Consider the following 26,348-nt stretch of genomic DNA (forward strand, 5'->3'; position numbering starts at 1 on the left):
GGTAGTCTATCTATATATCTGCTAGTTGTACTATTCTATCAGGTAGACTATCTATATATCTGCTAGTTTTACTATTCTATCAGCTAGTCTATCTATATATCTGCTAGTTGTACTATTCTATCAGGTAGACTATCTATATATCTGCTAGTTTTACTATTCTATCAGCTAGTCTACCTATATATCTGCTAGTTGTACTATTCTATCAGGTAGTCTATCTATATATCTGCTAGTTTTACTATTCTATCAGGTAGTCTATCTATATATCTGCTAGTTTTACTATTCTATCAGGTAGTCTATCTATATATCTGCTAGTTTTACTATTCTATCAGGTAGTATATCTGCTAGTTTTACTATTCTATCAGGTAGTATATCTGCTAGTTTTACTATTCTATCAGGTAGTCTATCTATATATCTGCTAGTTTTACTATTCTATCAGGCAGTCTATCTATATATCTGCTAGTTTTACTATTCTATCAGGTAGTCTATCTATATATCTGCTAGTTTTACTATTCTATCAGGTAGTCTATCTATATATCTGCTCGTTTTACTATTCTATCAGGCAGTCTATCTATATATATGCTAGTTTTACTATTCTATCAGGTAGTCTATCTATATATCTGCTAGTTTTACTATTCTATCAGGTAGTCTATCTATATATCTGCTAGTTTTACTATTCTATCAGGTAGTCTATCTATATATCTGCTCGTTTTACTATTCTATCAGGCAGTCTATCTATATATATGCTAGTTTTACTATTCTATCAGGTAGTATATCTGCTAGTTTTACTATTCTATCAGGTAGACTATCTATATATCTGCTAGTTTTACTATTCTATCAGCTATCTATATAGGCCGATAATATCGGACATCCCTAATATTGAGGTATATAATGTGAAGTATATTGAGGTATATAATGTGAAGTATATTGAGGTATATTGAAGTATATAATCATGTGAAGTATATTGAGGTATATAATGTGAAGTATATTGAGGTATATAATGTGAAGTATATTGAGGTATATTGAAGTATATAATGTGAAGTATATTGAGGTATATAATGTGAAGTATATTGAGGTATATTGAGGTATATAATGTGAAGTATATTGAGGTATATAATGTGAGGTATATTGAGGTATATAATGTGAAGTATATTGAGGTATATATTGAGGTATTAGGAGTTGTGCGCTCACGTTCTGGGCCTCCCACAGCTGCTTGGGGAGTGGTTTACTGACGCCTAGAAGGCCCTCCTCACCTGGGAGGGGTGGAAAAGAGAACACTACAGATAGAAAGACAACACACACACATACAGACACACACACAACATTACAGATCAAAAGTCTTGTTTGGTCTGATGGTTGGTTGGTCTGATGGTTGTTTGATCTGATGGTTGTTTGGTCTGATGGTTGGTTGGTCTGATGGTTGGTTGGTCTGATGGTTGTTTGGTCTGATGGTTGTTTGGTCTGATGGTTGTTTGGTCTGATGGTTGGTTGGTCTGATGGTTGTTTGGTCTGATGGTTGGTTGGTCTGATGGTTGGTTGGTCTGATGGTTGTTTGGTCTGATGGTTGTTTGGTCTGATGGTTGTTTGATCTGATGGTTGTTTGGTCTGATGGTTGGTTGGTCTGATGGTTGTTTGGTCTGATGGTTGGTTGGTCTGATGGTTGTTTGGTCTGATGGTTGGTTGGTCTGATGGTTGTTTGGTCTGATGGTTGTTTGGTCTGATGGTTGGTTGGTCTGATGGTTGGTTGGTCTGATGGTTGTTTGGTCTGATGGTTGTTTGGTCTGATGGTTGTTTGATCTGATGGTTGGTTGGTCTGATGGTTGTTTGGTCTGATGGTTGGTTGGTGTGATGGTTGGTTGGTCTGATGGTTGGTTGGTCTGATGGTTGTTTGGTCTGATGGTTGGTTGGTCTGATGGTTGGTTGGTCTGATGGTTGGTTGGTCTGATGGTTGTTTGGTCTGATGGTTGGTTGGTCTGATGGTTGTTTGGTCTGATGGTTGTTTGGTCTGATGGTTGGTTGGTCTGATGGTTGGTTGGTCTGATGGTTGTTTGGTCTGATGGTTGTTTGGTCTGATGGTTGTTTAATCTGATGGTTGTTTGGTCTGATGGTTGGTTGGTCTGATGGTTGTTTGGTCTGATGGTTGTTTGGTCTGATGGTTGTTTGGTCTGATGGTTGTTTGGTCTGATGGTTGTTTGGTCTGATGGTTGTTTGGTCTGATGGTTGTTTGGTCTGATGGTTGTTTGGTCTGATGGTTGTTTAGTCTGATGGTTGTTTGGTCTGATGGTTGTTTGGTCTGATGGTTGGTTGGTTTGATGGTTGTTTGGTCTGATGGTTGTTTGGTCTGATGGTTGGTTGGTCTGATGGTTGGTTGGTCTGATGGTTGTTTGGTCTGATGGTTGTTTGGTATGATGGTTGTTTAATCTGATGGTTGTTTGGTCTGATGGTTGTTTGGTCTGATGGTTGGTTGGTCTGATGGTTGTTTGGTCTGATGGTTGTTTGGTCTGATGGTTGGTTGGTGGTTGGTCTGATGGTTGTTTGGTCTGATGGTTGTTTGGTCTGATGGTTGGTTGGTCGTTTGGTCTGATGGTTGTTTGGTCTGATGGTTGTTTGGTCTGATGGTTGTTTGGTCTGGTGGTTGTTTGGTCTGATGGTTGTTTGGTCTGATGGTTGGTTGGTCTGATGGTTGTTTGGTCTGATGGTTGGTTGGTCTGATGGTTGTTTGGTCTGATGGTTGTTTGGTCTGATGGTTGGTTGGTCTGATGGTTGTTTGGTCTGATGGTTGTTTGGTCTGATGGTTGGTTGGTCTGATGGTTGTTTGGTCTGATGGTTGTTTGGTCTGATGGTTGGTTGGTGGTTGGTCTGATGGTTGTTTGGTCTGATGGTTGTTTGGTCTGATGGTTGGTTGGTCTGATGGTTGGTTGGTCTGATGGTTGTTTGGTCTGATGGTTGGTTGGTCTGATGGTTGTTTGGTCTGATGGTTGGTTGGTCTGATGGTTGTTTGGTCTGATGGTTGTTTGGTCTGATGGTTGGTTGGTCTGATGGTTGGTTGGTCTGATGGTTGTTTGGTCTGATGGTTGTTTGGTCTGATGGTTGTTTGGTCTGATGGTTGTTTGGTCTGATGGTTGGTTGGTCTGATGGTTGGTTGGTCTGATGGTTGTTTGGTCTGCTGTTGTTTGGTCTGATGGTTGTTTGGTCTGATGGTTGGTTGGTCTGATGGTTGTTTGGTCTGATGGTTGGTTGGTCTAATGGTTGGTTGGTCTGATGGTTGTTTGGTCTGATGGTTGTTTGTGTCATCAGAACATTTCAGTCGGTCCGATGAGAGGAATACACTCACCGTCTGCTGAACCATCTCCCTCCACCTCATTCATACTGGCTGTAGGAGAAAGAGAGAGGGGGAGCAGGGGAGGAGAGGGAGAGAGAGGGAAAGGGGGAACAGGGAAGGAGAGAGGGAGAGAGAGGGCAGGGGAGGAGAGAGGGAGAGGGGGGGCAGGGGAGGAGAGAGAGGGGGGATAGAGAGAGGGGGAGAGGGGGGATAGGGAGGGGAAGAGAGGGATAGGGATACAGAGAGAGGGAGAAAGAGGGATTGAGAGAGGAAGAGAGGGATAGAGGAAGAGAGGGATAGGGAGAGGAAGAGAGGGATAGAGAGGGAGAGAGACAGGGAGAAAGAGAGAGAGGGATACAGAGAGAGAAAGGACAGTTAGTACCAAAAAGTCCTTGTTATTGATAAACTCCAAGGTGAGTTGTACCTTTATATTTCTGTGTGGTCAGCTAATGCTACATCTTACACTTAGCTGTAGAGCCACAAAATAAGGTTGCCCATTATCCCCATTATTATCATCCCCATTATTATTATTATTATTATTATTATTATTATTATTATTATTATTATTATTATTATTATTATTATTATTATTATTATTATTATTATTATCATCCCCATTATTATTAGTATCATCATCCCCATTATTATTATTATCTCCATTATTATTATTATTATTACCCCATTATTATTATTATTATTATTATTATTATTATTATTATTATTATTATTATTATTATTATTATTATTATTATCATCCCCATTATTATTATCCTCATCCCCATTATTAATTATTATCTCCATTATTATTATTATTATTATTATTATTATTATCATCCCCATTATTACTATTAATATCCCCATTATTATTATTATCCTCATCCCCATTATTATTATTATCTCCATTATTATTATTATTATTATTATTATTATTATCATCCCCATTATTACTATTATTATCCCCATTATTAGTTTAGTTTAGTTTATTTAATTAGCACATTATTAAAAAAAAACAGTGCTAGGAGGGAACGAAGCCCAAAGGGTTTGTACAAAGTTCCACTCCCATCCCATCAATGTCCATAATGATATATGAACGAAATACATGTCAACATGGTCTAAAAAATAAACTCAAAACTAGATATAAGGCAAACACTGTAGCGAAAAAATGGAAGATAGACAAAATATGTTATGTTCAAAACACAGCAACAAAGAGCCAATAATAAGATTTTTTTTAAGGCTACAAGAAGGCAAAGGAGAGGAGAATAACAAAGTATATGACAAAGAAGAACAAAATAAGCAGCCATATATGTAACACTGATGCACAGGAGTACTGCTGGTGTGAACAACCAGACTACTGCTCTACTGCTGGTGTGAACAACCAGACTACTGCTCTACTGCTGGTGTGAACAACCAGACTACAGCTCTACTGCTGGTGTGAACAACCAGACTACTGCTCTACTGCTGGTGTGAACAACCAGACTACTGCTCTACTGCTGGTGTGAACAACCAGACGACTGCTCTACTGCTGGTGTGAACAACCAGGCTACTGCTCTACTGCTGGTGTGAACAACCAGACTACTGCTCTACTGCTGGTGTGAACAACCAGACTACTGCTCTACTGCTGGTGTGAATAACCAGACTACTGCTCTACTGCTGGTGTGAACAACCAGACTACTGCTCTCTACTGCTGGTGTGAACAACCAGACTACTGCTCTCTACTGCTGGTGTGAACAACCAGACTACTGCTCTACTGATGGTGTGAACAACCAGACTACTGCTCTACTGCTGGTGTGAACAACCAGACTACTGCTCTACTGCTGGTGTGAACAACCAGACTACTGCTCTACTGCTGGTGTGAACAACCAGACTACTGCTCTACTGCTGGTGTGAACAACCAGGCTACTGCTCTACTGCTGGTGTGAACAACCAGACTACTGCTCTACTGCTGGTGTGAACAACCAGGCTACTGCTCTACTGCTGGTGTGAACAACCAGACTACTGCTCTACTGCTGGTGTGAACAACCAGGCTACTGCTCTCTACTGCTGGTGTGAACAACCAGGCTACTGCTCTACTGCTGGTGTGAACAACCAGACTACTGTTCTACTGCTGGTGTGAACAACCAGGGTACTGCTCTACTGCTGGTGTGAACAACCAGACTACTGCTCTCTACTGCTGGTGTGAACAACCAGACTACTGCTCTCTACTGCTGGTGTGAACAACCAGACTACTGCTCTACTGATGGTGTGAACAACCAGACTACTGCTCTACTGCTGGTGTGAACAACCAGGCTACTGCTCTACTGCTGGTGTGAACAACCAGACTACTGCTCTACTGCTGGTGTGAACAACCAGACTACTGCTCTACTGCTGGTGTGAACAACCAGGCTACTGCTCTACTGCTGGTGTGAACAACCAGACTACTGCTCTACTGCTGGTGTGAACAACCAGACTACTGCTCTACTGCTGGTGTGAACAACCAGACTACTGCTCTACTGCTGGTGTGAACAACCAGACTACTGCTCTACTGCTGGTGTGAACAACCAGGCTACTGCTCTACTGCTGGTGTGAACAACCAGACTACTGCTCTACTGCTGGTGTGAACAACCAGACTACTGCTCTACTGCTGGTGTGAACAACCAGACTACTGCTCTACTGCTGGTGTGAACAACCAGACTACTGCCAAAACATGCCTGTGGCTGTGAGAGGGGGGTGTCTCTAGAGAGGGGGGGGGGGGTGTCTGTAGAGGGGGGGGGGGGGGGTGTCTGTAGAGAGGGGGGGGGGGGTGTCTGTAGAAAGGAGTGTGTCTGTAGAGAGGGGGGGGGGTGTCTGTTCATACCGTTGCGTAGGGGCGGGCCTCGACCCATCTGGTGACTCAGACTAAAGGGGTCCTGAAGAACTGGGTTCATCACACTGGTATGTAGAGCAGAGTCTGAGCTGGTCCTGAGAAGACAAGAGAGGAGGACAGAGAGACAAGAGGACAGAGAGACAAGAGAGGAGGACAGAGAGACAAGAGAGGAGGACAGAGACAAGAGAGGAGGACAGAGAGACAAGAGAGAGGAGGACAGAGAGACAAGAGAGGAGGACAGAGAGACAAGAGAGGACAGAGAGACAAGAGAGGACAGAGAGACAAGAGAGGAGGACAGAGAGACAAGAGAGGAGGACAGAGAGACAAGAGAGGAGGACAGAGAGACAAGAGAGGAGGACAGAGACAAGAGAGGAGGACAGAGAGACAAGAGAGAGGAGGACAGAGAGACAAGAGGGGAGGACAGAGAGACAAGAGAGGAGGACAGAGAGACAAGAGAGGAGGACAGAGAGACAAGAGAGGAGGACAGAGAGACAAGAGAGGACAGAGAGACAAGAGAGGAGGACAGAGAGACAAGAGAGGAGGACAGAGAGACAAGAGGGGAGGACAGAGAGACAAGAGGAGGACAGAGAGACAAGAGAGAGAGGACAGAGAGACAAGAGAGGAGGACAGAGAGACAAGAGAGGAGGACAGAGAGACAAGAGAGGACAGAGACAAGAGAGGACAGAGAGACAAGAGAGGAGGACAGAGAGACAAGAGAGGAGGACATAGAGACAAGAGAGGAGGACAGAGAGACAAGAGGACAGAGAGACAAGAGAGGACAGAGAGACAAGAGAGGACAGAGATACGAGAGAGGACAGAGAGACAAGAGAGGAGGACAGAGAGACAAGAGAGGAGGACAGAGAGACAAGAGAGGAGGACAGAGAGACAAGAGAGGAGGACAGAGAGACAAGAGAGGAGGACAGAGAGACAAGAGAGGAGGACAGAGAGACAAGAGAGGACAGAGAGACAAGAGAGGACAGAGATACGAGAGAGGACAGAGATACGAGAGAGGACAGAGAGACAAGAGAGGAGGACAGAGACAAGAGAGGAGGACAGAGAGACAAGAGGAGGACAGAGAGACAAGAGAGGAGGACAGAGAGACAAGAGAGGACAGAGAGACAAGAGAGGACAGAGATACGAGAGGACAGAGAGACAAGAGAGGAGGACAGAGAGACAAGAGAGGACAGAGAGACAAGAGAGGACAGAGATACGAGAGAGGACATAGACAAGAGAGGAGGACAGAGAGACAAGAGGAGGACAGAGACAAGAGAGGAGGACAGAGAGACAAGAGAGGAGGACAGAGAGACAAGAGAGGACAGAGAGACAAGAGAGGAGGACAGAGAGACAAGAGAGGAGGACAGAGAGACAAGAGAGGAGGACAGAGAGACAAGAGAGGAGGACAGAGAGACAAGAGAGGACAGAGAGACAAGAGAGGACAGAGAGACAAGAGAGGACAGAGAGACAAGAGAGGAGAGAGACAAGAGAGGACAGAGAGACAAGAGAGGAGGACAGAGAGACAAGAGAGGAGGACAGAGAGACAAGAGAGGACAGAGAGACAAGAGAGGACAGAGAGACAAGAGAGGACAGATAGACAAGAGAGGAGGACAGAGAGACAAGAGAGGAGGACAGAGAGACAAGAGAGGAGGACAGAGAGACAAGAGAGGAGGACAGAGAGACAAGAGGAGGACAGAGAGACAAGAGAGGAGGACAGAGAGACAAGAGAGGAGGACAGAGAGACAAGAGGAGGACAGAGACAAGAGAGGAGGACAGAGAGACAAGAGAGGAGGACAGAGAGACAAGAGAGGACAGAGAGACAAGAGAGGAGGACAGAGAGACAAGAGAGGAGGACAGAGAGACAAGAGAGGAGGACAGAGAGACAAGAGAGGAGGACAGAGAGACAAGAGAGGACAGAGAGACAAGAGAGGACAGAGAGACAAGAGAGGAGGACAGAGAGACAAGAGAGGAGAGAGAGACAAGAGAGGACAGAGAGACAAGAGAGGAGGACAGAGAGACAAGAGGAGGACAGAGACAAGAGAGGAGGACAGAGAGACAAGAGAGGAGGACAGAGAGACAAGAGAGGAGGACAGAGAGACAAGAGAGGAGGACAGAGAGACAAGAGAGGAGGACAGAGACAAGAGAGGAGGACAGAGAGACAAGAGAGGAGGACAGAGAGACAAGAGGACAGAGAGACAAGAGAGGAGGACATAGAGACAAGAGGATGACATAGAGACACGAGAGGAGGACAGAGAGACAAGAGGAGGACAGAGAGACAAGAGAGGACAGAGAGACAAGAGAGGAGGACAGAGAGACAAGAGAGGACAGAGAGACAAGAGAGGAGGACAGAGACAAGAGAGGAGGACAGAGAGACAAGAGGACAGAGAGACAAGAGAGGACAGAGAGACAAGAGAGGAGGACAGAGAGACAAGAGAGGAGGACAGAGAGACAAGAGGACAGAGACAAGATGAGGACAGAGAGACAAGAGGACAGAGAGACAAGAGAGGAGGACAGAGAGACAAGAGAGGACAGAGAGACAAGAGAGGAGGACAGAGAGACAAGAGAGGAGGACAGAGAGACAAGAGAGGAGGACAGAGAGACAAGAGAGGAGGACAGAGAGACACGAGGACAGAGAGACAAGAGAGGAGGACAGAGAGACAAGAGAGGAGGACAGAGAGACAAGAGAGGACAGAGACAAGAGAGGACAGAGATACGAGAGAGGAGGACAGAGAGACAAGAGAGGAGGACAGAGAGACAAGAGAGGAGGACAGAGAGACAAGAGAGGAGGACAGAGAGACAAGAGAGGAGGACAGAGAGACAAGAGAGGACAGAGAGACAAGAGAGGACAGAGATACGAGAGAGGACAGAGAGACAAGAGAGGAGGACAGAGAGACAAGAGAGGACAGAGAGACAAGAGAGGACAGAGATACGAGAGAGGACATAGAGACAAGAGAGGAGGACAGAGAGACAAGAGAGGAGGACAGAGAGACAAGAGGAGGACAGAGAGACAAGAGAGGACAGAGAGACAAGAGAGGAGGACAGAGAGACAAGAGAGGACAGAGAGACAAGATAGGACAGAGATACGAGAGAGGAGGACAGAGAGACAAGAGAGGACAGAGAGACAAGAGAGGACAGAGATACGAGAGAGGACATAGAGACAAGAGAGGAGGACAGATAGACAAGAGAGGAGGACAGAGAGACAAGAGAGGAGGACAGAGAGACAAGAGAGGACAGAGAGACAAGAGAGGAGGACAGAGACAAGAGAGGAGGACAGAGAGACAAGAGAGGAGGACAGAGAGACAAGAGGACAGAGAGACAAGAGGACAGGGAGACAAGAGAGGAGGATCTGGTGTTAGTTTTATAATTTTTGTCCAGTCTACTGAGTCTAGCTGATGAACCAGCCATATGACCAGCCCAGCTGTTCTAGTGTTAGAACTCCTCCTGTTGTGCCATGTGGTCAGCCATGAAGGTCAGCCATGTGGTCAGCCATGAAGGTCAGCCATGTGGAGACATGGTAAATGGCTTCTTTTTTATATAGCGCTTTCATCCAAAGCGCCTTACAATTTGTTACCCAATTTTTTACCCATTCACACACCGATGGCGGAGGCAACCACGCAAGGTGCCAACCTGCTCATCGGGAGCAATTAGGGGTTAAGTGTCTTGCTCAAGGACACATCGACACGCTGCCCGGGAGGAGCGGGAATCTAACCGGGAACCTCCGGATGGCCAGACGACTGCTCTCTACCTCCTGAGCCACTGTCGCCCCCTAGACATGAAGGTCAGCCATGTGGGGACCATGTGGAGACATGTAGGTCAGCCAGGACAGCGTACTCTCCTGGGTTCTTTGTTCAAACACACGTTGTCGAAAAGCAAAGAGAGGGAAGCACGCCATATATTGCTGTATTGTTTGTTTATAATTCAGAAGTATTATATTTTAGACTTGGGTCCTCAAAATGAAGTTAAGCCTGACAGCTGTGAGGAACAGCGGTGTGGAGGTGGACGGCAGGAATAATATCACAATATTAAAGACAGAATACTATCCTGCATAATATCACAATATTAAAGACAGAATACTATCCTGCATAATATCACAATATTAAAGACAGAATACTATCCTGCATAATATCACAATATAAAAGACAGAATACTATCCTGCATAATATCACAATATAAAAGACAGAATACTATCCTGCATAAAATCACAATATTAAAGACAGAATACTATCCTGCATAATATCACAATATTAAAGACAGAATACTATCCTGCATAATATCACAATATTAAAGACAGAATACTGGAGTATCCTGAATAATATCACAATATTAAAGATATAATACTGGAGTATCCTGAATAATATCACAATATTAAAGATATAATACTGGAGTATCCTGAATAATATCACAATATTAAAGATATAATACTGGAGTATCCTGAATAATATCACAATATTAAAGATATAATACTGGAGTATCCTGAATAATATCACAATATTAAAGATATAATACTGGAGTATCCTGAATAATATCACAATATTAAAGATATAATACTGGAGTATCCTGAATAATATCACAATCTTTTTTTTATCCACTTTTTCTCCCATTTTTCTCCCATCCCAATTTCGTATCATCCAATTCAACCCTCCCCTGTCACGAACGCTGTTTCTTGCCTCCCACAAGCCGGCTGTAATGTGGACTAAGTCATACATAGCACAAGTCCCCTCCGGTACTTGAGGTAACAGCAGTCGCATCTTTTCACCTGCGCAGCTCGATCTCTCAGTGGCGAGGAGTAACGCGTGGGAGGCTCACGCTGCCCCCGACACTTCCCGATTCTACTGCGCAGGCGCACCAACCGACCTGTAGGAGTCGCTGTCCACAACGCCCGATCCCCACCCATCAGTTTCCTACCCCCTAATACGGCCAATGTGTATTAGTATGAACGACCAGCTAAACTGAAAGCAATGTGGAGCGCTGGGCTCGAACAGGCAAGCCCAGCGTCTCCGCATTCGTGGCGAGCGCCTTGCCCACTACGCCACGTAGCCGCCAATAATATCACAATATTAAAGATATAATACTGGAGTAGCCTGCATAAAATCACATGAATATGCATGCAAAGGAATTGAAAGGCTGAAGGCAGTTTACCACATGCATGGAGCTGATCTGAAAATAATAAATAAGTCTGTATTATCATTAATAGCATGAAATACATTGATGCAAACTAGAGATATCAGACTAGTATAGGATATCAGACCGATACTGACATGGGATATATCAGACTGATATTTATACTATAGGATATCAGACCGATATTGGTATATGATATCAGACTGACACGGATATTGGTACACAGGATATCAGCCTGCTACTGGTAGAGGAAATCACACTGACCAGGGATTGACATTAAGGCTTGTCCGATTGTCCGGGACAAGTAAAATAAATGGTCAGACAAGCATAATACAGCTTTGACTTGTCCGACCGGACAAGTAAAAAAAAAATATATATATATATATTCCCCAAACAAATAGTAACGTTATTCCATCCGAGTCAATATTACTTGTCCCGGACAAACGGTGCGCGTCTTCTGAGTGCTCGCTTAGTAGTTGACAGTGGCACGGGACCCGCGGAAATATCAGAATGTTTAATAAAGGTTCCCTCAAGGCCATCCTCGGTCAAGGGAGCACTCGCAAACATGCTGCGCTATTTGAAGAGGATAACGTTAAACACAGCAGAAGAAAATGGATAACAGACACAGACTGACGAACAGGGAACTGCATCCAACCCTAGAACAAGCCCTCGAGTCTAAGGTAAGGAAGGACACATTTAAATCACAGAGGTGTAATGTTAGTCTATTGGAACTGACTGCGGGAGCGGACTGCTTGCTAGCTAACATTAGCCCTGTGTGTGAAAAAAAAAAAACTTTACACAGCATTAATAGCCAACAGTTGAGCAGTTGATTTGATTGTGATTCAGTGTGTATCGTTCGCTCAAAGCAGCCCGCCCCATGTTAGCTAGGTGTATCCGTTATATTGACGAGGCTTGACAACCGAGGTTCAAGTTAACTTCACATTTATTGGCTGTTCGTTTTTGCTTCGTTTACATGTCGCTTCATGCATCGGAGTCCAGCGTACAACTGTGTGTCTCGACTTCAGTTCCTAGTGTGACACATTTGTGATGATCACTCAACTACGGCATCCAAGAGGCTCAAACGCGAACCCAATACATCAGTGTCTGTTGTAGGGCTGACCCCTATTAATCGATTAGTCGACTAATCGGTCGAAAGGGGCCGTAGTCGACTGGCCAACCTCTTAGTCGAATATAATAAAAAAAATAAAAAATAAAAGATTAATATAGATTTTTTTTTTATCATTCTTTCCAAAAGAAAAGAGGCCTAGAAGCGTGGCTAACGCTAATGGCACGCATTCCAGAGGCTAACTGCCTAAGAAAACAGGCACAGAGGCACTGAAAGAGGATTTCACCCATCTAATGAACACACTAGACTAGACAAATATCAAGATGTATCCATCAGTGGACCAATTGCATGCTTTTGCAGAGGACAAGAAGCCTTCAGTCGACTCCTTCAGACATTAAGCACCCCCCACAGCCCAAATGGAATGATAATTATTATTTTTTTATTTAAAAAATTAAAAATATTATATATATATATAAGTCGACTAACGGCAAATTTTGGCCAATCCTAGTCGACCATCCAAATCCTTAGTCGGGGACAGCCCTAGTCTGTTGTAATAATGACTACGCTGCCACCGAAAATGCCAGTTTGGATTTCTGTACTTTTCACTACATATGTTTTATGACTTCATAAACTATCCCATCAGTCGTTAAAATAATAGTTGCAAATATCCATAATAATCTACAAGACATCATTAACACTAACAATATATATATATTTCTTTATTTGTATATCATAATGATTGTGAAATCTTTCCACCTGGGAGCCTTTTGACTAAATCAATTTGTTTTCTCTTTCTCTACAGAAACAAAGACTGAGGCAACCGAGACTGAGATTTGATGCTCGCTCTCTCTCTCTCTCCCATTCATCACTCTCTCACACGCACACACACACACACAGTATTACTCTGACAATAATATAAGAAAGGTGTTTCAATATTGTTATTGTTTTGGTTGTTTTGTTGTTACCTGTTGATCTAATGTGCTTATTGTCAAAATAAATTATTTCAAATAAAAATACAATTATTTATTTGAATGGTGTTTTTTTTATGGCAATAACAACTATACCATAATAACAACTATAAGCGTAGACCAGGGTTTAACCCTTTGGTCGTCAAGAGAGAGGGGAGGTGAGGAAGATGAGCTGGTGCTGATGGGGAGTGAAGATGAGCTGGAGGACTGATCATACAGTATATACCCCCCACACACACACACTGTGTTTAAGTTATTAAATCATAATAATTGTCCAAATCTCTTGTCGGTTTGATCTATTTTTTAATAGGCCTTTATTTTCACAAGTACATTTCGGACAAGTAAGTTTAGCTTTCGGACAAGTAAAATATCTGAGCCACTGATACTGGTATAGGCAGGGGAAAAAAAGAGTGTAAAAGCTTAAAGATAATGTCAGTTAACAGCTGCGATGGTGGCGATAGGATCAGATGAGCTGCAATGGTAGAGTTATGCTCAGGATAGGGTGAGAGGAGCTGCAATGGTAGAGTTATGGTCAGGATAGGGTGAGAGGAGCTGCAATGGTGGAGTTATGGTCAGGATAGGGTGAGAGGAGCTGCAATGGTAGAGTTATGGTCAGGATAGGGTGAGAGGAGCTGCAATGGTAGAGTTATGGTCAGGATAGGGTGAGAGGAGCTGTGAGGTTAGCATTAGGGTCAGGATAGGGTCAGAAGAGCTGAGGTTAGCATTAGGGTCAGGATAGGGTCTCACAGCTGGGCAGAAAAAAACACAGAAGAAAAGCCGGTTAGTTTGCAGGCCTGCATATCAGAGAAGAAGAGCTGGTTAGACTACAGTCCTGCGTCTCAGACAGCACCACAGAAGAAGAGCTGCTTAGACTACAGTCCTGCGTCTCAGACAGAACCACAGAAGAAGAACTGGTTAGTCAGCAGTCCTGCATCTCAGACAGAACCACAGAAGAAGATGACAAAGAAAAGAGGGGGATGTCTGCAGCCAAATGAAGGACTGAGAGAAAAGGATGAGAAAGAGAAGAGCTTAACAACAGATTGACAGAGGAGCGTGGGAGGTGGAGAGAGAAAGAGAGGGAGGTCAAGGGTCACCTGTTGAGTTGGGATAATAATCTATAGCCATGCCGTCTGTCCTCCGTCCACTCTGGCTGTTCCCTTCAAGAAAACAAACACACCACACACATTTAGATCCAAACACACACACACACACAGCTGACACTCAACAGTGAAAATAGGTCTTTGTGAGGTCACAACTTGCCACAGCTGAACCTGCTCGCAGGAGGGATTAAACATAATAACTGACCCTGTGTCAGTTCATCGGTCCTGCAATAGCGCCGGTCGTCAGGTGTGTTAAATAAGTTCTCAGATACATTCACACCTAACTTGTGAATGAAATGTGTTACATTCCATTCGTAGAGGCAATTAGGCATCGTCTTTAGTCTGTGCCAGAGTCATGATTATAAGGCTCTGGTCTGTGCTTAAGCGAGGGAACATTTATGCGCATGTGGGAGCGCGCGTGCACGTGGCGTCATTAGCGTGCGTGCAATCAGAGTTGATATGAGGAACGCACCGCTGGGAATAATGTAGCAAGACCTAAAAAAAAAAAAAAAATCTTAGCTTTCAAAGCTCAATATATTTAATTGGCCACTCTTAACACTTTGGGTGCCAATTTACAATTTAAGCACTGAAGCTAACCTATGCTACATGCATGTGATTTACAAATTAAGCACTGAAGCTAACCTATGCTACATGTATGTGATTTAAGAATTAAGCACTGAAGCTAACCTATGCTACATGTATGTGATTTACAAATTAAGCACTGAAGCTAACCTATGCTACATGTATGCGATTTACAAATTAAGCACTGAAGCTAACCTAAACCTATGCTACATGTATGCGATTTACAAATTAAGCACTGAAGCTAACCTATGCTACATGTATGTGATTTACAAATTAAGGACTGAAGCTAACCTATGCTACATGTATGATTTACAAATTAAGGACTGCAGCTAACCTATGCTACATGTATGTGATTTACAAATTAAGCACTGAAGCTAACCTATGCTACATGTATGTGATTTACAAATTAAGGACTGAAACTAACCTATGCTACATGTATGTGATTTACAAATTAAGGACTGAAACTAACCTATGCTACATGTATGATTTACAAATTAAGGACTGAAGAGGGCGGCTACGTGGTGCAGTGGGCAAGGCACTCACCACGAATACTGGAGATGCTGGGTTCGCCTGTTCGAGACCAGCGCTCCACATTGCTTTCAGTTTAGCTGGTCGTCCGTACTAATACACATTGGCAGTATTAGGGGGTGGGAAACTGATGGGTGGGGATCGGGCGTTGTGGACAGCGACTCCTACAGGTCGGTTGGTGCGCCTGCGCAGAATCAGGAAGCGCAGACCCCCGACGCTGAAAGATCGCGCCGCGCAGGTGAAAAGATGCGACTGCTGTTACCTCGAGTATCGGAGGGGACTCGTGCTATGTATGACTTAGTCCACATTGCAGCCGGCTTGTGGGAGGCAAGAAACAGCGTTCGAGACAGGGGAGGGTTGAATTGGATCATACGAAAATTGGGATGGGAGAAAAATAGAAAAATGGGAGAAAAAGTGGATAAAAAAATAAAAAATTAAGGACTGAAGCTAACCTATGCTACATGTATGTGATTTACAAATTAAGCACTACTACAGGAAGTGCCATTTCTCTCAAAGGATATTGAAAATAGGTAATTGTGCATCGACATGTCAAAGGTGGAGCATATGAATGAATGAATGAATTTATTTCTGTCTTTTTTTTTATATATATATATTTTTTTACAAAGCATAAGTAGTAGTAGAACTTAAAATTGCCTACCCTTTTTTCATTACACTATTTACACACAAAAAAATTTAATACAAAAAAGAAACATAATTTAGCAAAGGTTACAAACGTTTCATAGTTTTATGTACAAAACGTATACACATTTATTTATGTTTTCTTTTTTAAATACTTTTTCCTTTTTTATATATATATATGTTTTTCTTTTTCTTTTTCCCTTTGTCACTATTTGAACACAGCTATGTTATAAATAAAATATAACTAGGATAATAATGAGGTTTTATATTTATGATTCACCTTATATTTGAGTAATTTTTTTTTTTTTTTTTACTTTATTTTTTAGCGTTTATTGCTTTCCTGGTCAAGCATGACCGACAGTTGCAGGGTGAAACGGGAGAGAGAGCAGGGGGAGACATTCGGCAAATGACGGCGGGTCCGGGAATCGAACTCGGAGTCAACCAGATCCGTGACGCAGTACGGAGTCCCGCGCGAGCGCGGTAACATGGTGTGCTACTGGAGCACCCCTTGAGTAATTTCTTCACACTATGATCGCCGGGAACGGGTTTACACGTCATTCCTAGCCATGCTCATTCTGCCGAAGACGCCGTAACTCGTCTTTGATGTCAATATTTCAAAAATTTGTCATCGAAATCATATTTCCTTTCCGGAGCCCTGAGACACACTGCTGATCTCCTCTCAACTCTCTAGCGGTTCAAGAGCGCCATCGGGTGGCCGATCGGCAGATCGCCAACCGGAAATTAACCTTTGAACCGGTAGTGCTCATCCATATGTGGTCCGGGCACTCGCTATCGTTAGAGAGACTCCGTATTGACACAGTGAACATCGATCGGTGCAAATAACTCGAAAAAACAACATGATTTGGACGTATATACTATTATACAACCTGGAAATGGATCGGGCATTTCTCCATCCCATAATAGAAAAAATTCTGTTCCACGCTCATCTGCCAGAGGCGCGAGGAAGCCACGGTAAGATTCAGCGTTATTTTCTAACGTCTTCTATACTAACTGATCTGATGAACATATGACCCACTCTGGATGAATCATCTAACGCTGCCCACGGAATTATAAACGATCCCCCGCCCATCCGGTCATCATCAGATGATGCGTAGAAACTTCTAGAACCATGTCCAGTTGAATTATTTTATCTCGCACAGATTCCTACCAAACTGTATTTGATCATCAATATAATGCATTTAGGGCTATAAATCACGTTCTGAAGAAATCTGCAGAAAACGATAAAAACACTTATACTTTAGAGTAGACCATATTTTAGTATGAATATGTGAATGAAAAAGTTTAACGTTGCTACACCCTGAACAATACATATAGGACATTGAATGGGCCATAATAATGGCAATTTAGCAATAGAATTTAAAAAGTTATAGCCCTGCAAAGAAGGGGAACTTCTCCATGTTAAATATGGCTGGCGAGGGATGGTAAATTATGAATTTAACCCCGGCGATCAAAGTGTTAAAAGTACGTAGCGAACTACACATTTTTACTTCTTTGTCAAAGCTATTCCATAATTTTGTCCCTTTACATTGACTTTTTATATTTGTCCTTGCCTTTGCGATATTGAATACACAAGTTTCCCTAAGTCTATATCGGCTCTCTCTAGTCTGGAACAACTCCTGAATGCAACTTGGAAGTGAGTGCCTATGTGCTTTGTACATTATTATTGCAGTGCTAAGATCGACAAGATCTTCCAATTTTAAGGCATTTGATTTAATAAAGAGTGCATTTGTCGGTTCATAGTAATCTGCTTGATTCACAATTCTTATGGCTTTCTTCTGCATTATGAACATTTGGTGTTTGTTTTATATGTGTTCCCCCATACCTCCACACAGTAGGTTATGTCTGGAACTATGTTTTATATGTGTTCCCCCATACCTCCACACAGTAGGTTATGTGGAACTATGAGCGTACAGTACAACAAATGGAGTGAGTTCTTGTTTAAGATATATTTCATTTTATATAATATTGCAATGGTTTTGGATATTTTTCTTTTTACGTTTTTTATGTGATTTCCAGTTTAATGTATCATCAATTGTCACTCCCAAAAATGTATTTTCATACACACGTTCAATTTCAACATCATCAATCATTAGTTTCACCTGATTAGTTTTTCGATTGCCAAAAATGATAGTTTGTTTAGCTTAGATTCAGTGACAACTTATTTATGTCAAACCACTTCTTTAGTGATCTCAGTTCCTTCTCCACTACATTCAGGAGCTGTTCCAAATAGTTTCCAGAGCAATAGAAACTTGTGTCGTCGGCAAACAAGACACATTTTAATAGTTTAGACACATGACATCACAGACATAATTTATATACATAATAAATAGTATTGGACCCAGCACAGAGCCCTGTGGAACTCGTAACCTTTAACGAGTCTGAATCGACATTTTTCATGTGTACATACTGATGTCTGTCTTCAAGGTAGCTTTTTAGCCATGAGTGTGCAATTCCTCTGACACCATACCTCTCCATTTTCTTTAGAAGCAATCCATGGTCAATGGTGTCAAACGCTTTTTCTTTTTTTTAAATCAATGAACACCCCCACAGTATATTCCCTGTTCGTCTATTGCAGTTGAGATCTCTTCCACCAGTTCCATCACTGCCATCGCGGTGGACCTGTTAGCTCTAAACCCATACTGGTGGCTACTCAGTAGATTATGTTTGTCTATGAAATTGTTGAGTCTTTGCACAAACAGTTTTTCGATGATTTTGGAAAATTGTGAGAGCAGAGAAATGGGAATGACTTTAGCTGTTTTCATTTTGCTGGGGAAGCTACCGGTAAGGAAGGATTGGTTGCAGATGTGCGTCAGTGGTGTTACTATGCATTCTATTATTTCTTTGACTAACATCGTGTCTATGTCTGTCCAGTCAGTGGACTTTTTTTAACAATATCAAGTATGAAATATGTTGCAGGCGATACGGCTTTGTGGAGACCACCCTCATCTCTCACACCCCTGCAGACATGAGCCACTGATGGAGTCCAGCCACCATCTCTCACCCCTAGCCTGCAGACATGAGCCACTGATGGAGTCCAGCCACCATCTCTCACCCCTAGCCTGCAGACATGAGCCACTGATGGAGTCCAGCCACCATCTCTCACCCCTAGCCTGCAGACATGAGCCACTGATGGAGTCCAGCCACCATCTCTCACCCCTGCAGACATGAGGCCCTGATGGAGTCCAGCCACCATCTCTCACCCCTAGCCTGCAGACATGAGCCACTGATGGAGTCCAGCCACCATCTCTCACCCCTAGCCTGCAGACATGAGCCACTGATGGAGTCCAGCCACCATCTCTCACCCCTAGCCTGCAGACATGAGCCACTGATGGAGTCCAGACACCATCTCTCACCCCTAGCCTGCAGACATGAGGCCCTGATGGAGTCCAGCCACCATCTCTCACCCCTAGCCTGCAGACATGAGCCACTGATGGAGTCCAGACACCATCTCTCACCCCTAGCCTGCAGACATGAGGCCCTGATGGAGTCCAGCCACCATCTCTCACCCCTAGCCTGCAGACATGAGGCCCTGATGGAGTCCAGCCACCTGCGGTCAGGCAAGCGATACCGGAGTCTTAAGGCGAGCACAGAAAGACTCAGAAGAAGCTTCTATCCCCAGGCCATCAGGCTGCTAAACGAACAATAAACACTATGCAACAACCATCAAATGCACACAGCACACACACCTAGAGCTGCCGCGATTACCACATTACCGCGGTATCGCTGTTACATCACGGCCACCACAGAGTAGGCTGAATACCGCGTCACCGCTGTTTTTTATAATAATAATAATAAATTACCCTCCTCTCGTTGGGCTTGCGGCTCTGCAGATATACCCTACTTCTCTATCGAGGTTCCAAGCGACCCTATTGGGTACCAGAAAAGTCACGTGAAACATTGCAGACCACTGATTGGTCAGAAGAGAGACGCGTCACACGTTTTTTACGTCCTGAATGTCAGCTCATCACAACACGGCTAATAACGTTAGCTTTAACTCTCCGCCGGAGTGGACTACCATCGCTCTTCAGGAGTACTAAACGAGACATAATGATTTTACTGTCTGCAACGAATGTTATAATAAAAGCCCTTCGTTCTATACACTTGTCTGATTGAAAACTTTATTAACAGACCGCAGAATGGGACAACTCAGCACGCTCCGAGCAAAGAAAGGAACTGAGATATGAATAGAGTATTGCTTGTCTTGCTATGGTCCGGTAAATACGCTGATGTTATTGAACGTATAACTATATAATGTTAATGCCACAAAACGAATGCCTTTATTATAAAGTAGTAACTTTATAGTAATAATAATAAGAAAGGGTCGGGGGGGTTAGGGGTAACCACCCCTGCCCGCGACACCGAGTGAACTGCGCACGACCAGAGGGGAAACTTCGAATCCGTGTTTCACTTTCAATAACTAATGCGTGCTTGCCGAATCCCAAACAATATTCATGCTGCAAAGTCATCCTCTAAAGATAGACATTTAGACTAGAGGCAGGCTATATGCTATAAAGAGTAGACTACTACTAAAAAAAAAATGCATTCAAACTTTTTTTTTTTTAATTTTTTGTGTGCGTGCGGTAATAACCGCGGCGGTAGGAAATATTTAGCAAATTAGTGCGGTAAGGAAAACATCAATACCGCGGCAGCTCTACACCCACACACTCACTTAAACCACACAAACACACTTTATATTTATTGATAAAGGATTTGCACTACAACTCGTACACCCACTGTAAATTGTACCTAAATTGCACCTCATCCCATTTCTGCCTTGCACTATATAGTATTGTATTAGTACACTGCACAGTATTGTATATTATATGGTAACTCAGTTACGTCTATTCTGCATCGAACATTGTACATATGTCTATACTGAACACTGTGACCTCATTTTTTTTACTTCTAATTTACATGCTATACTATGTTATTTTATTTCATACTTATCTTGTCTTGCACAGTCTCTGGAGCGTAACAGTAAGAAGCATTTTGTATAAAAGTATTCTGTACTTCTGTATGACAACTATTAAAGAAACTTGAAACTTGAACTTGAAACATCTCTCACCCCTAGCCTGCAGACATGAGGCACTGATGCTCAATGACAATGACACTATGTAACAACCCATCAGCTACACTCACTTTAAACAAACACTCACCTTACCACTAACTTTAGACACTTTATATTAGGGATGTCCGATATTATCGGCCTACCGATATTATCGGCCGATATCTGCATTTTTTCTTTTACATTTCTATAACCTTTATTTACCCAGGCAAGCAAGTAAGAACAGATTCTGATTTTATTTATTGTCAAAAGTATGCATAAGTTGTGTTAATTCCACAACAAGAGATATGTAATGTTAATTACCTGAAATTATTCCATTTTTTGGCGGGGGAAACCCTGCATATATCGGTATCGGTTGATATCGGTATCGGAAATTAAGAGATGGACAATATCGGTATATCGGTATCGGTAAAAAAGCCAATATCGAGCATCCCTACTTTATATGCATCTATTATTAAAGAGATTTGCACCACATTCATACATCATTTGCAAGTTTTGTACATCTGCATTCTACCTCACTGTTACTCATTTTAATCTGTATTGTATATTGTATACATGTATATTGACTTTACCTACTTTTTACTTCTTAATTTTTTGTACTTACTTTCTCTTTACTGTATGTAGCACACTCTCAGGGCCTCATGAGAAACAAGCATTTCATTATAAAGTATTCTGTGACAAATCAAAACAAACTTGAACTTGATGGGAGTCCAGTAGTGATGCACCGATGTGAAAATTGTGGCCGATACCGATAACCGATATTAATATTGCTGTTCTGGCCGATACCGATATTTACCGATGTCGATATCTCTGTATAGAAAACACTTTATGATAATCAAATAAAGAGCTCTTTTCCAAAACGCATAATTTTTTTTACCTTTGTAACTTATTTTCAGAAATTACTGATATTTTGAAACTATTTGAGGCCAAAACATGTAAAAATAAAAAAAATAATAATAATATATATATTGGCCCATATCGGCCCTATCTTGATATCGGACCGATACCGATGTGTACAAAAACTGCCATATCGGCCGATATTATATCGGCGGCCGATATATCGTGCATCACTAGAGTCCAGCCATCATCTCTCACCACTAGCCTGCAGACACGAGCCACTGGATGTGAACAGAACCGGTGTCCAGTCCAGGCTCAGAACTCATCAGATCATCTCCACAGTGGTCTGCTGGGAACTCCAGCCCTGCCCTGGCTGTGTGGAGGAGCGTGGGACTTGGGCTCTGGCTGTTGACCCCTGACCTGGAGATGCTGGGCTCTTCGGGCCCCCACCCCCCTCTCCCGCTCAGGGACTCGTGTCCCCGGAGACTGCCGTTCTGGAGAAAAAGGTCTTTGACACCAAGTCCTCAGTTCAGCCGCTCAAAAAGAGGCCGTTTTCACAGACCACACCGCTCGACGTAAGACCAAGCATCCTCAATGGAGGTGAATACGTTGAGTCTCTCCCGGTCTGCAGCTCCAGTGGCATTGAGAAAGGCCTGCATGTCGGGCCATAAAAAATATATAACAACAGAGCAGTGTATCGCTCTTAGTACTTTGAGTTGACCTAGCCGCAAGTGATAAACATAGAAAATAAAAAGCCCGTCTCAGACTGACTCAACAAAGGACTCCCGGTCCTTTTGTTTTTGTTGAGGACCATCAACATACAGTATCCACGTGATCGGGTGTCATGCGGGAGCGCAGCCTGGTCACAAGCAGTCCAGTGGCTGAAAACACACTCGCTCGGACGGTACAGATGTCGCAGGGGTGCATGACCATACTGATAGGCATCATATCTTTCTCAATATATGCACAGACTGACTCTTATTTTTTATTTTTTTTGCCCGTTGTGGGTCGCAGCTCCTCCTCGCAAACACAGAGCAGATGGTGGGTTGCTGCAGGTGAGACGAGGATGAGCCAGCCGACTTATCCGAATTAACCCGATTCAAGTGGCAGAGCATTGCTGTTGTTGTTGTGTTGTATGTGTAATATGCAGAATTGCAGTGTTTGCACGTGACATTATACTCTCCTTTTTTGTTCAAACGGTCCCACACAATGCTTCTCTTTGTCCGCTTCATTTTGTCATGACTTAAGTTGCCGCCACTCGCTAAAAAAAAGTCCCTCGCTTCTTCTAGACACCGAGGTAGTTTCCTCTTCGTCACAGTTATATTGCGCTGTGGGGGACAATAATGGACAGCGCCCTCTATCTGTTTGATAGTAGATAAGAGTACATTTCACGTGTTCGAGTAATAATAATAATAATGGCTTGGATTTATATAGCGCTCTTCATGACACCCAGAGCGCTTCACAGAGTCCATTATTCGTTCATACAGTCATACCGGTGGTGGTAAGCTACAATTGCAGCCAGAGCTGCCCTGAGGCAGACTCACGGAAGCGTGGCGAATAATCATCGCCTACGGCCCCTCCGACCACCACCAACATTCATTCACATGCATACACATTCATACGAGTAAATCCTTAACGATCAATCAATCAATCTTCGATTAATTGTTAACATCCCTAATATGTTGTGTTCTATAAAGCACATTCCATACACCATGTTCTATATGTTGTGTTCTATATAAAGCACATTCCATACACCATGTTCTATAAATCAGTGGTTCAGGATCATCGGGATGTTGTCATATCCAACCAGTTCAGTAAGTAACGAGGTTAGTTAATAAAGTGCAGGTTCATATCCAACCTGTTCAGTAAGTAACGAGGTTAGTTAATAAAGTGCAGGTTCATATCCAACCAGTTCAGTAAGTAACGAGGTTAGTAGTGAATAAAGTGCAGGTTCATATCCAACCAGTTCAGTAAGTAACGAGGTTAGTTAATAAAGTGCAGGTTCATATCCAACCTGTTCAGTAAGTAACGAGGTTAGTTAATAAAGTGCAGGTTCATATCCAACCTGTTCAGTAAGTAACGAGGTTAGTAGTGAATAAAGTGCAGGTTCATATCCAACCTGTTCAGTAAGTAACGAGGTTAGTAGTGAATAAAGTGCAGGTTCATATCCAACCTGTTCAGTAAGTAACGAGGTTAGTAGTGAATAAAGTGCAGGTTCATATCCAACCTGTTCAGTAAGTAACGAGGTTAGTAGTGAATAAAGTGCAGGTTCATATCCAACCTGTTCAGTAAGTAACGAGGTTAGTGAATAAAGTGCAGGTTCATATCCAACCTGTTCAGTAAGTAACGAGGTTAGTAGTGAATAAAGTGCAGGTTCATATCCAACCTGTTCAGTAAGTAACAAGGTTAGTAGTGAATAAAGTGCAGGTTCATATCCAACCTGTTCAGTAAGTAACAAGGTTAGTAGTGAATAAAGTGCAGGTTCATATCCAACCTGTTCAGTAAGTAACGAGGTTAGTAGTGAATAAAGTGCAGGTTCATATCCAACCTGTTCAGTAAGTAACGAGGTTAGTGAATAAAGTGCAGGTTCATATCCAACCTGTTCAGTAAGTAACGAGGTTAGTAGTGAATAAAGTGCAGGTTCATATCCAACCTGTTCAGTAAGTAACGAGGTTAGTAGTGAATAAAGTGCAGGTTCATATCCAACCTGTGCAGTAAGTAACGAGGTTAGTGAATAAAGTGCAGGTTCATATCCAACCTGTTCAGTAAGTAACGAGGTTAGTGAATAAAGTGCAGGTTCATATCCAACCTGTTCAGTAAGTAACGAGGTTAGTGAATAAAGTGCAGGTTGTTTCCTGAATGAGACGGAGTGGTTTGAGGTCAACAAAAGTAGTCAGTAACCAACCTGGGACGACTAGAGGATTAGAAGCCTAATGTTTCGGACAGCAACGCCCCCACAGGGTGTACTGTGAGCGGACCGGACCACATAGTCGGGTGTACTGTGAGCAGTCGTTTGAGGTTTCATAGTCGAGCGTACCACCGCGTACCAATTTCCTACATTTCTCGTGCCGGTTTACTACATTTCCCACAATCCTTGCGCGCTATTTACACTCTCTGTCACGGCGTCGTCCACCGATGTCAAAATAAAGGTAATCTAGGTTATCTCAGTTTCCAAGATTTCGAGATAAAACTGGCAGTTTTACACACTTAATTTAGAAAAGCCATTCAAACTTCATCATAAAGAATTCTGTATTTTATTATGACAAATAATAAACAAACTTGAACTTGAACTTCTCAAGTTTCTTCAGATGATGAAACAACGATAATGATAACGATTAGCAATAGTAAAACTAAATGTAGCGTCATCTACCTGCCAAGGTTTTACCGGACCAATCCTACCCATTTAACCATGATCCTGCCCTAGGATTCAGACTGAGTCAAATGCAGGTCAGTAGGCTTGTTCGAGATGGATTTCGGTTTGCCTCGACTAGTAGACGAGAGTAGCCGAGTGAAGCCGGGGGAGGAGTTAAAAAGGCGGACACTGCCGATTTCACGAGAGCCTCTCGCCTAGTCTCGCATGGCAGATACGCTTCACGTCACCACACACACATTACACACCTGTCCAGCTCATTATAATGTGATGGCCGTGTGCAAAATTAGATCAGATTCAAATGTACAGCACACCATATACTGCTATAGTGGAATATACTATTCATATACCATAATGTATACCATCTTGTTGCACGCTCCTGGCCGCAAGCACACACAACACACTGCTGAATAATTCTGTTTTGCATCAATATATATGTATACTGTGTATATTGAGGCAAAACAGAATTATATATACAGTATTGAGGCAAAACAGACGACGCATGTGTGTATGTGTGTGTCTGACAGCTTGAAGTTTATCATGATGATATGATGATAACGCATAACATAATAAAGTTTTCAATCAATCAATCAATCAATCAATCAATCAATCAAACGTCTCATAACTCCCTGGCTGTCACATGGCTGGTGACTGACAACTTTTCTGAGCCAATAGGCGCTTTGCGCGACCGTAGCAAGTCGCTTCCCAGCCGGGAGCAGCCGAGTGAGAGGTACTGTGGAGCCTCGCTCTGAAGGCTGTGCGTGGCTCGCTCCCGCGAGAGTTCTGCGCCTCGTCTCGTCAGATTTTCAGAGCAAGTCGGACAACATTCTAACCGTCATGCAACGCGTTTGGCGAGGCCGTAGTAAAACCTGCGCAGATCTGCGTCCGCCTATCCC

The 26,348-nt window shown here is 43.0% G+C and overlaps 1 protein-coding gene across 2 annotated transcripts in view; it reads right to left on the minus strand.

Annotated features, from left to right (window-relative positions):
• The window catches only part of crtc3 (CREB regulated transcription coactivator 3), a 65,944-nt gene that overhangs the window by 29,215 nt on the left and 10,381 nt on the right, over positions 1 to 26,348 (minus strand). The window contains exons 5-8 of one of the 2 annotated variants that reach the window (XM_084308986.1): positions 14,405 to 14,467; positions 6,153 to 6,256; positions 3,332 to 3,370; positions 1,189 to 1,250 (exon numbers count right to left, since the gene is read on the minus strand). In XM_084308986.1, the coding sequence (XP_084165112.1) occupies positions 1,189 to 1,250; positions 3,332 to 3,370; positions 6,153 to 6,256; positions 14,405 to 14,467 (268 nt within the window). Of the gene's footprint in view, positions 1 to 1,188; positions 1,275 to 3,331; positions 3,371 to 6,152; positions 6,257 to 14,404; positions 14,468 to 26,348 lie in introns of both variants that reach the window. The other variant, XM_084308985.1, reaches the window with a different exon arrangement.

The sequence above is a fragment of the Notolepis coatsorum genome (assembly GCF_963971535.1).
Source record: "Notolepis coatsorum genome assembly, chromosome: 2".
Taxonomy (NCBI): Eukaryota; Metazoa; Chordata; class Actinopteri; order Aulopiformes; family Paralepididae; genus Notolepis; species Notolepis coatsorum.